The 12299-nt window shown below is 42.9% G+C and overlaps 1 protein-coding gene across 1 annotated transcript in view; it reads right to left on the reverse strand.

Annotated features, from left to right (window-relative positions):
* Positions 1-12299, reverse strand: part of CPS1 (carbamoyl-phosphate synthase 1) — a 98707-nt gene that overhangs the window by 20588 nt on the left and 65820 nt on the right. Inside the window, exons 25-28 of the mRNA XM_032115285.1 lie at positions 11465-11646; positions 5325-5519; positions 4694-4761; positions 2360-2435 (exon numbers count right to left, since the gene is read on the reverse strand). Of these exons, the coding sequence (XP_031971176.1) occupies positions 2360-2435; positions 4694-4761; positions 5325-5519; positions 11465-11646 (521 nt within the window). The remainder of the gene's footprint in view (positions 1-2359; positions 2436-4693; positions 4762-5324; positions 5520-11464; positions 11647-12299) is intronic.

Here is a 12299-nt window from a genome sequence, read left to right on the forward strand (position 1 = left end):
ACTGATCCATTCCTTTCTAATTTCTCTGCCTGGTTTCCTAAGTCTCCCAGGGAGAGGTTGCCACTAATTATAACTGGCCAGGAACAACCTGTCCTTGACTCTCACTACCTTCCCTGGTAGACATTGTTTTCCTTCCTCTTCTTCCTGCCTGTCTGTGGGATGCTAACACACACTTCCACTCTCCTCTAATACTTTCTCCTTCCAGACGCCTGCTCCAAAAAACTCTAATCTGCATTCTTCCTGGACATCTTTGTGTCTCAACATTTTACCTGTCCCATCCACTACTAACTGCCTATTATTTATTAGAGAATAAAATGAAATAAATGACAGTTTGTGCATGTTTTAAAGGCTCCTCTTGAAAAAATACCAAGCAACTCTAAAAGTTACAAAACACAATTCCTTCCATTTATCAGTGCAAGGGTAAATTCACAGGCAAGGACAATGCTGAAGCCTATACTGTTTCATAAATTTAGTGGCTTGTGTCCTGTTACTTTCTGTCTTGCTGCAGTTTTTCACCGGAAGATTTTATACGTGCACACAGCCTTGTTTACTTCAATTTGTCTCAACCCGCACTAGAAGTTTTGAACATTATTGACAACATAAATGCCACAATGACACAACACTGAAACAGCAGTCATTAAAACAACAGAACAAGAATTAGCAGGGCCTTTACCTGGAGAAGCTCTGCTGGATGGAGCAGAACTAGGTAAGGTTTTGGAACCAGATAAACTAAGCCTATGCAAAGATGGTCACAACTAATACTGGTAGCTTCTGTAGAACCACTCACAGGCCACAAAGCCTTGACAAGACTGAAAAATCCTCCCTAATTTAGAAGCAGAGCACAGTACTTTTGTTCTGGTTTGCTTTTTGCTAGCTTGGCTTCAACTATACTACAGCTTTTGTCAATGCACAATACTGGATGAAGGAAGAAGTTCTTCCCTTGGCAGTCTGACTACACTAGGAAAAAAATAGCATGTAAATCTAGGGTAAGTCTCTTCAGGATCAGAACCAGAGCACCCAAAACCTCATGATGTGCAACTGGTCACGTTTGCAGCAAGCAGCAGTGCCTTGTGTGTGTAGCAGAACCAGATATCATAAGGATCTCATGCGAACACTCTCTCTTTCCCCTATGAATATGTCATGTATTGCCAAGACTCTACAAATGCAACTCCCAGAAAGGCCTCCTGTACCAGGGATGAGAGCTCTCAGAAACAAAGAACAGCATTGCCCAATTCAAGTCAGTCAAGCTGAGACAAATTAAGCTGACCAGGGGTCACTTTTCTGGGCTAGAACCTCCTATAGGACATCCACTGCCATCACAAAGCCACCCAGCAGCATGACAAAGTGATCTGTCCCACTGAATGGGGCTTACGGCTGTTGTCTGCTCTGCTTCTCCGAGTGTAAACACAAAGCAGAGTACTTCAGATGAAGTACAGAGAGAAGTTAGGCATTTTGGGAGGCTAAGCACTGCTAAGAACCTGGCACACTACCACAGGTTGACCCTATAGTCTTCTGAGAATTAGTTAAATAATTCCTTCTGATGGAAGTAACAGTGCCACTACCCCTCTAAAACTTGTTCAAAGATAGTAATAAGTGGTCTTCTTGCCTCCACACTACCTATCCTTCAGGATATTATTACTTTGAAACATATCTCCCTTTAATTCCACCATTTCTTGCTGAAAAGCTAAATTTGCACCTTTTGCCTCATACACTTAAAAATTGCATGGTTTTGATCTTGTTCAAGCTTTAACCACCTGAGAATTCTGAGAAAGCAGTAATATGTCTGACTTCCATAGCCAGTTGTGTTTTCAGACAGTTTCTCTTTGATTCATTTATTTTTAACTCCAAGATTTCTGGAGTGCCACAGCCCTGTTCTGAACAGTGACCATTAAAAAAAGAAAAAGAAGAAGAGGAAAAAACCTTCAGAAGAGATGCCAAGATGAAGTTTTAAGTTGTTCAAAGAAGCCAGGCAAAACAACTCAAAAAGTGAGTGAAAGAGGCTACCAGTTCAATGCTGGGTGGCATAACCTGCCACTGGCAAGCCTGGAAGGGTCCCAGCTCAGTGGCCTACATCTATTTACACAATTAACTGGTCAGGAATGTATGCCCAGGTAAAACAGCTGCCTGCTGTTCTTACTCCATGCAGGCATCCTGGTGGGGTCAGTAAGGATGTTTGCACATGCTCCCAAGTTAGGGAGCCTATTAGGGAACAAACTGAGGAGTCAAACTCAGTGGCTCTTCCCCAAGCAAGGAAGAGAAAGAGTGAGGAAGACACAATAAAGAAACAAAGAGATAGAAAACACAGTAGAGATGAAATAAATAAGGGAAACACAAAAAGAGGTGGGAGCACAAGAGGTACCTGAGAGACTCTGGTGGCTTCTGCTAAGAACTTCTTCATCTCGTCCTCAGTGAATACTACATTCATTGCAGACCCACTGTGAGAATAGGAAAGAAGGGAACACAGGTCAGCTTCCCTTGTGAATTTTAGGGAGCGATCAGTGTAAGGCACCAGGGCACAGGGTTCACAAGGTTACCAACAACCTCTGTATGACAGACTAGCCAAGCAAGCTCCTGACTCCAGCCATTTGCTCTGTTCTTGACTCAAAGAGAGGCAGAGGTGGTACCCAATGACCCTCCATTATCCTTCCCAGAGAAGACAGGAGACCTCCAGAACCATAGTGAAGAAACAAAGAAAGAACTGTGTTTTCATAGCCTTAGTACTGCTGCCAAATCCCCTTCCTGAGCCAAGCCTTTGAAGGTCCCCATAAGCTGGGGGAGATGGCTCCTCAGCCACCCAGCCCCAGTAAGACCCAGACTTTCCCCCTGGGGCAGGTTAGCTGGGAGCTCAGGACAAACATACACTTGGCTCACTTTAGCCCAATTGCTCCTCAGGGACAGATGAAGTGAGGCATGCATGGGTCGCTGGCAATGGTTGTGACAGTGTAAATCCAGATGCAAATCCAGGTCTGTTCTTTGCTGGCCAATTTCACTGTGTTCCTCCCCTAATGTCTCATTTCTTAAGGGAATAGACACAGTACAGCAGATATCTGAAAGCTGCTTTAATTGTAACAGCCAGTAATGTCAGAGAAGGGATCTGGGAGAGCATGGGTCCAGAGTAAGTGATTCAGGTCCCTTTTAAAGACAAGCATCTTATAAAAAAGATGTTGCATTTCCCATTTCTACCACTGATGCGCAGCTTCCCCTTTGCTTTGTTGGGCAAGCCCACAGAGGCTGTGGGGAAAACTGGAAGAAGGATCTATCCTACAAATCAGTCACTTTATCCTAAGATAAATAGACACAGGTACCTAGGTGATTATATTTACTCCTTCAGCTGATGTAAATCAATAGAGTTCAATAAATCCATGAACTTGTGTCAGTAGTACCACTGAGGATGTGAGCTGGTGTACACAGTGCCTAACTGGTGGGGAAAGGCATTTAGTTTGCAAGGAAACTGGCCAATATTAAAGGTCATATCTGCTCAGAGGATGAAGAAGTCTAGCTATGGACTGCCGCTGTTCTGCAGACAGAGACCAGGCAAAATCTCTCCTAGGGCTTTTCACACTCTCATTCCGCAAGTTTTACATCCTTCAGTTTCATCTTTCTCCCTGGAGTCCCCCTACCCTGCACTAACACACATTAGCAAATACTTAACACAGAAAGGGCCTATAATGTTTTTAATACAGATGGAAACAACAGGCTAAAAGAAGTGATCCCTAGAAATCTGGAGAATTACATCAGGAGCAGTTTTTACCTTATACTTAACTATACTCAACTTTACTCCTGACAGGAGGGCTGTTTTCTAACTTTGCTTGAAACCACATTGCAAGTCTTAAGAGACCAGATAGAAAAGTCACATTCGGGAGTCTCTTCTAGAGGATATTTCCTTCAGGGTTGAAGTAACCCTTCTCCTTTTCTTCTTTTAAAATAAAATGTGTGCTTTTCCCCCAGTCCCGAAAGCTGATATTGTGCTTCTTCATTTTGATATGGGTGTCTTTCATATAAAAAAGATCCTGTCTCCAATTTATTTTCACTTGTAAACTGTGACCAGCAAACTGCTTGTGCTGAGTCACCCAGCCATAAAGAAACTTTTTGCAGAGAAGAGGGATCATTCAGAACTTGTGAGTTTGCTGTGTGCATGTGCTGGTGTAACCTCCTCAAAAGTCTGGCTGGCTGTTGGAAATGAGGGACTCCATACAATGCCTGTTTAATGAGAAGCAGCTGCCACGGTGTAGTGACATAAAATATGCCTGTAAGCGGAGAAGCTTGGCAAATAAGAAGCGGAATTCAAAAGATGAACTGTCATTTTCTGAAAACCAGATGCCCATCTCAATAAACGGCCTCAGCAGGTTCTCTTCTGTTGTTCCTGGCGGCAAACAATCTTCTGACTTAATTGTACAGGTAACAATCTCAGGAACCTTAAAGAATATCCCAGAGGGTTCATGGTTTTGGCTTTGAGATACGCAAAAGCTAATACAGATGAACAGACATTCTTATGATTATGTTCTACCTTTGATCAGTGCCTGATGGACTTCAGGGATCCATTGGCTTTATTAATTGATTTGAGCAGTTGTCTCATGGACAGCTTAATGCCACATATACCTGGCACAGAGTTTTCCACACAGGTCCCCTGAAATTGTTCTCCCTTGTCTCAGAGAGGTTTTTGGAGTTCATATGCCACCTTGCTATGCCTTACCTCAGAACATAAGAGGGCCTCAGCAAACATGGGTAACTCACAGACCTTGCAAATTCAACAGCGTCTCTCTAAAGAAAGGGAGGAAAAACATGCTGTGAACAAGAAAATATTTTAAAGTCATTCCAAAATTCCAATTGTAACTGCATTTGCACTTTACTAGTAATTAAGATGAGGGGAAAGAAGTTGGGGACTGCAGCCGGGACTCAATGTAACACACAGCTTCCTGGTTCCAGAGCTGTCACCTTCAGACCTCCCCTGTACATAGAGCTTCACTGGGAAAAAAAAGCAGTGCCAACATATCTCTATTCTTTTGCAATCTCCACCTGCTAGAACAGATCTCAAGGCTAGCAGGATATCTAGACTAGCCTGTCAGTGGTGCTAACTTCTACTGGGTATATACCCCAGGCTGTGTAAGGTGATTTAAAGACACTTCCTTTCCAGTTTCCACCCACTCCCAGTGCGGGTGTAGCATCACTTTACAGGGATCAAAAAGTTCTTTAACATGGGCAGTAAAAATCTGTCAAATGCCTTTGGAATCTTGAAACATATCAGTGAGTCAGTCCTTCCTGAGCAGATGCACATCCCAGCCCCCATCTGCTTCAGCATTTCCCAGATGCACATCGCAACTTACCAGTGTGCTGACTGCCTTCCAGGGAGCCTGGGCCACATGCAGCTTATCCAGGACAGCTGAGAATATGGAACGATCTTCTGCCTGGTCAATCTGCAAAGGATTTGTGCCAAGAATCTTCACTCCACTCTGGTGCAGTGGTACTGCCAGGTTATTGGGAATCTGCCCACCTACAGATATAATGCAGCCACTGCATCCCTATTGGAGGACAGAAAGGAGCACAGTCATGTCCAAGTTATTTTAACAGGAAGAACTGTCACAACAAGAATCCAATATTTAGATTATGTCCCTTTGCAGGCTGCTGTGAACAAAGACAGATCACAGGGCCACAAAGATGATCAGAGAGCGGGAGCACCTCTCATACAAAGACAGGCTGAGAGAGATGGGGTTGTTCAGCCTGGAGAAGAGAAGCTCCAGGAAGACCTTATTGCAGTCTTCCAGAGCCTAAAGAGAATTTAATAAAAAAAGAGAGCAACTTGTTACATGGGCTGATAGTGATAGGACAAGGATGAATGGTTTTAAACTGGAAGAGGAGAGATTTAGGTTTGATGTTAGGAAGAAATTCTTTACTTCAAGGGTGGTGAGGCCCTGGCACAGGTTGCCCAGAGAAGCTGTGGCTGCGCCATCCCTGGAAGTGTTCAAGGCCAGGTTGGATGGGGCTTGGAGCAACCTGGTGTAGTGGAAGCTGTCCCTGTTCATGGCAGGAGGGTGGAACTAGATTATCTTTAAGGTCCCTTCCAACTCAAACCATTCTATGATTTTATCATAATTGTGCTGATCCAGAGGCACCCAGGCTGCAAAGTGTGATTTGCAGTGTGTAGCCTCCCTAACACAGCAATATCCTCCTCACTATCACTCAAAACCGAGAAATAACTGGAGGTCAAATTCCCTAGGAAACCAGAGAAGTTTGCAGCATTCACCCATAAGTCTTGCCTGAACCTGAACCTGTTACTTTGTTTGCATGTCATACTTAGGTGCTTCTGCTTTCCCAGTGAGGAAAAGCACTGAGCTGACACATGTTGCCTTGCTTTGCAGAGGAAGGGCACTAAGCTAGGAACATCCACTACACCCCAACAAACCTCAACACTCTGCTCTGTAGGGTCAGGTCTCCCTCCCACATGCTCCTACACATGTGGACATGGGGACTCTCACTACAACTGAGCCTACCCCCTTTGCTTGCTGTGGCCTTTGGACCCAGCAGCATGAACAAACAAGGTGCTGAGATCTTCTTTCTTTTTCAGTCTAGCTCTTGGAGAAAACAGCCTCTCCCATGCTCATGGTCAGAGACTTGAGCAGACATGGCCAGAGGAGCAGACATTCATGCAAAATCTTTTTTATTCCAGAGATGCAAGGCAATAACCTCCAGCAGAGAGGTAATGGGAAACAACTGGAATTTACAGCATTTTTTTTCTGCCAGCACTGCTACTCAATCAGCAAACCACCTTTCCTAGCCCCAGAAGCCAGACTTGAAGGAGTGTAACAAAGCTAAGCAGAGTCTAGTTCAACAGAGCCCAACACATACAGCCTGCAATGCTATGGATACACTTAGCCCTTTATTTTAATCAATGCTCCTTATTCCTGACTAGCTCCTCATTTCTGGTAGTGCCCTAGATGGCAGCAAGAATTTCAGCAAACTGTCATATGTGTTCATTTCCACACAGGTTATTTGTAAGCACTCCAATTCCAGAGGCAGATGGGGCCGAACAGGTGGCACAGCATCCTCCAGCCACAGTGGAGCATTTCACGTCTGTCACTGGGCAGCACTGCATTTTAAGCGAGAAAATAATAAACAGTAAATAACAAGAAACAAGTGATCTTGCTTGCTAACACACATCTTTTTACAGGTGCAAATATGGGCTTCTTTTCTTTTTACATAGAATCCTTAATCCTTTCAAGTACAATCTAGTCAGGTGTGAAAATTTTCAATAGAAAAAAGAGGCCTTAGAGTACCTGCAACAAAGAGCACTTTACTTTCAAATTAAAGATGGTGAAACTTTGCCCAAAGAAGAATCTGGCCCACAGAATAGCTCCAGTGAGGAGCTCTTTTGAACTAAATGTGTTTTACAGTTTTACCAACTTCTAACAAACAAGAAACATAAATCAAGTGATCCATGGTTTGGCTCTAAAAGATAGAGAAACAATGTTCTTTTAATTAATAAGTGTGTTTTTCCTGAAGAAGGTCAGCCCCACTGGTCTTCCTAGAAGAGGAATTCCTTCATCAGGGATTTAAAGGGATTTGGAGTGGCAAAACTGTAAACTGAGGGAAGGATGGACTGTGAGTGACTGGGCAAAAATAGATGATAAATGCTAGTACAATCCCCACTCAACTTTGATATGGTTAATTTTCTACCATAATAAAGATCCAACAGTTTGGCATTTAAGCAGCACTAACTATCCCTAGATTATTTGCTCAGCAGGCTAATACACACCATGAGATGATTATTTTTTTCCTTTTCACCATGCCATTATGCTGCTGGCCAACAGCAACCATCTGAAAGAGCTTAGGACAGGCAGTGAAAAAGGACAGGGGCTGTTTTGTGCCCACGATTGGTTGTCTCATGACATCAGAGCTCACCATCTCTAGCTTGGAAGAGAAATCTATGCCTTACCGCTTCCAGACCCATCCAAAACAGAGTAATTTCCTCTAGTCCCTGGGCCCCTTATCATCCCACATGGATTAGAACCAGAGTGTGAATAAGCAAACCCCTTCTTGCAGCTTGGAAGGAGGGTAACAAGTCAAAGCAGCTTTGCTTCCAAAGTCAACCAACACCTTAATCTATCCTTGAAATGTGAAGTGTCCCAGCTAACAGCTTTTCCTCAGCTGTTGCTTATTTCTGCCTTTAAAACAATTTTAGTTACTGAGCCTCTAAAATCCAAATACCACCGACATCAAAGTTGGGATAGAATTAGGGACTCCAGCCCTAAGGAGACAGAGGAGATGGCTTATTCAAGCAGATAGCAAAGAATCATATACTGATTTTTACTCAAGAAGAACCATAAATTGAACCTAGCCGCTGCTTACTTCTTATTTTAAAATTCTGCTGTTGTTTCCCAAAGCATGTTCCCACCCAAAGAGCAGCCACTGTCCTGAAAGGGAACATGACTGCTCCACTGAGAAATGCAGGCAGGCAGAAAGGGACACTGCATATCACTTTGTCACCAGCCATATTTTAATTATAAATAAAATTAATAACATCCTTGCCATTAGATATCTTTAAAATATATGCAATACGTAATCTAGTGAAAGAAGCCTAGAGAGAATTATTTACCCCTTTATAACAAAAATCATTCTTTTTATTGCTACCTTGCTGTTATGTCATTAGTAATAGAGCTGGGGTTTCTTTTTCCCTGAGTTTGAAAACAAATTAGACCATTAAAATTGTACCTAAGAGCCTCCTTTAGTTTTATGAATTGTTTCAGAATGATCTCTGAAACAGAAAAAAGAATCAGTAGAGGCCCTCAAGCAGATAGATATTAAAATAAAAAGGGAACATCTTCTCTGGAAACAAAAAGCCAATAAATCTGAGGGAGGGAATTTTTTTTTTTTAATTATTGTCCTCACAGACTACCACCTAACTCTGCACATTCACAGTAAATTAAACCTTCCTCCAATGAACAGCTCTGTTATGCAGAGCTCAGACTCCAGTGAATCACTGCAGCTGTGAATGTCAACTGGAGGTTAAAGAGGACACAAGGAAGAGAAAGAAAAGGGACAGCTGAGTACATCCCTGGGAGAGGACTGTGTGAAGCTGTAAGCATTTCTTGGTGGGCACCTTCCAGCTGTCTCTGTCCTGTTGGTAAACTTGCTCCTTGATGCAGCCTAATTTATCTAATCAGAAAAATGAGGACAAGTCAGTGCACCTATTTATTCGGGCTTAACAGCTGCCCAAGCTTTGCTGCTAATCCTAACAATGTTTAGGGAGCTGAAATATCATCTCTCTACTGAGGGCCCAGGGTTGTGTCCGTTGTTTGCTGATGTTTTGACGTACAGTTTGTCAATGATCCATGACTTTTCAGTTATTTCCAACAGTTCATTGTCCATTGAAACACCAGAGGAGGCAAATGGCCAGGAGAGGTTAAAAGAACAGTCTGAAATCATGACACTGTTCATGCTTTGTTTATGAAACTGGGAGAGATGGCTGTCTACAGGATTGGCGAAGGATCTCTGAATCAGATAAATTTTTAACTTGATCTTTCTCTTAGGGGCTGAATTCCAACTGCATTTGCCTGAGGAAGTATTCCGTTAACAGGACATTAGCATTTGGTTCACTCCTTTTTCTAAAGAAATGACATGTAACAAATAGTACATCTTAGACTACACCATACTGGAGGTCTGGGCTCTGCCCCCAGCTCTGCCCAAGTTCTTTTGCATTACTCTGTGTAGGCCTATCTACTCCTCATTTTCCCTACTTGCAAATTAGGCATAATAATACCATTACCTTATGTCGCTGCTGAAGAAAAGTGGTTTTACTATTTGTATTTACTATTCCCCTTGGGAATTATTAGACAGTACAACACTGATTTTGGATGTTTCAGCTCAGACTTTGATGGCTTTAACATCTCCAGCACAAGCTGGTTGTTTTCACACCCATGCCAGAGTAGCAGAATCCTCTGGATGCTAACAGAAACCACAGGATGCTGCTACTAGACCTGGAGATCTGCATTGCCTCCCATCAAACTGGCCAAGCCTTGCTCTGACAAGCAGGATAATGCAAGTTTCAATATGTATTCATTATCCTGTTCACATATTTTTCTTACCCAACTTGCTAATTACTAGCACTCCATGTGGAAATGAACACTCTCATCACCTATCTCTACCTTCTCTTTGATCTTGCAATAATTAGATGTTGTATTTCATCAGCGTTATTTGTCTGACAAACTGTCACACCAGTTTCTTCCATGCCCCTGCTCAGAAGTTCAGTTCTGTTAAGTAAACAAGAGTTCAGTGCTTTTAGAGCTGAGCGTCCTGGATAATCCTAAAGCATACAAAAATCAGCCTTTATGAGTCCAGAGAGCCACCAGAGTCTTTTGGCCTGTTGTAAATCCATGTTTTCCAGTAGTAGTCTCTGTTTTAACAAAAATTTAAAGAAGAGGTAAAACAACCTGTACAAACAGGAAAGTATGAACATACAATTTAAAAATGGTTGTAGACAGTATTTTGCAAATGGCTGAAGAACAGAGCCTAGAGTCTGAGACAATTTCTGATGTGCTTGTGCCTAGTTCCAAATCTGGGAATGATCAAAACATGGCCAGATTATAAAACCCTTTTAGAAATTTGCACCCATTCACAAAGGAGATGAGCTCAGATCCTAATATACCAGGAAAAGGAGCCAAGAAAAATCACAAGTTTAATATGATCTGGGTTCTCTGAAGTTGCTTCAGCAAGTTACATGGCCAACTCATGCTGAATTTTAGGGTAGATGAAGTTCCTGAAAGCACCTTTTAGCCTCAGCCACGAATCCTAAATGAGTGTGTTACCCTCTAGAAATCAACATTTTCGATATTGGAGCCAACTGTTTACATTATATATCCCCTCATTATCAAATATGCCTGGCACTCTTCTCCATCTCTTAGATCAGCACTTCTGAACACTTGAAAATTGCTAAAAGACCAGTGCAATGTCTGGATCAGGAGCTGCAACATTTTATAGTTTGATGGCAATTCCAATGCCCCTCCCTGATCTGCCTGCCTGTATGCTGGACCACATCCACTTGCCAACTGTACTGCAAGGCCAAGCCTGCAAGTTCTTGAGCACATGGTGTGATGCACAGAACTCCTTCAACTGCTCCAGGTGGAGGACTTGTACTTCAAATCAAGGGTGTGCTTAACTGCTAAAGCCCAGCAGCGCAAGGGCAGAACAGTTTGTGCGATAAATGTCTGTGCAGCAAATTAAGCCTGCTTGTAAATATTGCATAATATGGCATCTTGCAAAATAATTTAATATTTATTTGGCATTCTTTATTGAGCAGCCTGCTAGGAGCATCAGTGATGTGTAAAATGCAACATCGGGATCCAAAGCAAACAGCTTTTGCGAGCAAGCTCTCTCCCCTCACATCCAGCTGCTTTGCAAGCTAGTGACGGGAATTTTGAAAAGTTTGGGTTGCTTCATGGCTTTTCATGGCAGTGCTTCTGCTTTTCTTTACCTCATGTTGGTAGATGTCCAGGATCCTTTCCAGTGACAGCTCCTCAAAGTACAGTCTGTCACACTCATCAAAATCTGTGCTCACTGTCTCTGGGTTGCAATTCACGACCACGGTCTTGTTGCCAAGCTGACGCAGTGTGCGGATACTGGAGACAGCACACCAATCAAACTCCACGCTGCTGCCTGCCAGGAGACAGAAAAGTGGGCAAGGAAAGGAAGGATGCAGAGAAGAAAACATAAACAGACGTTCTCAGCACTCGAGCTTAAAAAAGAAAACAAAAAGCTGGCATTGCCTCCTGTCAGCTCAGAGCCAGAAATGTAATTGTCCTCCCACAGAAATTAATCATCCACAAAACAGGAACTTCCAAGCACAACAGGTAAGTTGGCTCAGCTGCTCAGGAGTGATAGACCTCTATAACATATCTGTCATCCTGTGCTCATAAACACTTCAGTGGGCTCTTGCTGCTTATCCAATCACTGCTGCCTCCCAAACAACGCCCTCTGAGATAAACTAAAGAGTGGGGTAAACTAAACTGAGTTCCTGTCATTATAAGACAATGCTGTTTACTCCAGGAAATACAAAGCATTTGCACAGATGTGGTGTGAAGAACAGACAACTGAAGTGGGTTTTACCTTCCAGAAGAGCTAAACCAACAACAGAAGAATTACATCTCAGTGGGTTTTACATTCCCATACACTGACTCTAGGTAAGCCAGATCAGTAGAACAAACTTCTACAGCCACTCTGTGATCCTTTGATCTTGCTTTAAAGGCTACAGTGACTATGGCAACACTGTGGGGTGAGCACATCCTACTGTCCCGAACCCTGAATAAGCA

This window comes from Corvus moneduloides, chromosome 7 (assembly GCF_009650955.1).
Source record: "Corvus moneduloides isolate bCorMon1 chromosome 7, bCorMon1.pri, whole genome shotgun sequence".
Classification (NCBI taxonomy): Eukaryota; Metazoa; Chordata; class Aves; order Passeriformes; family Corvidae; genus Corvus; species Corvus moneduloides.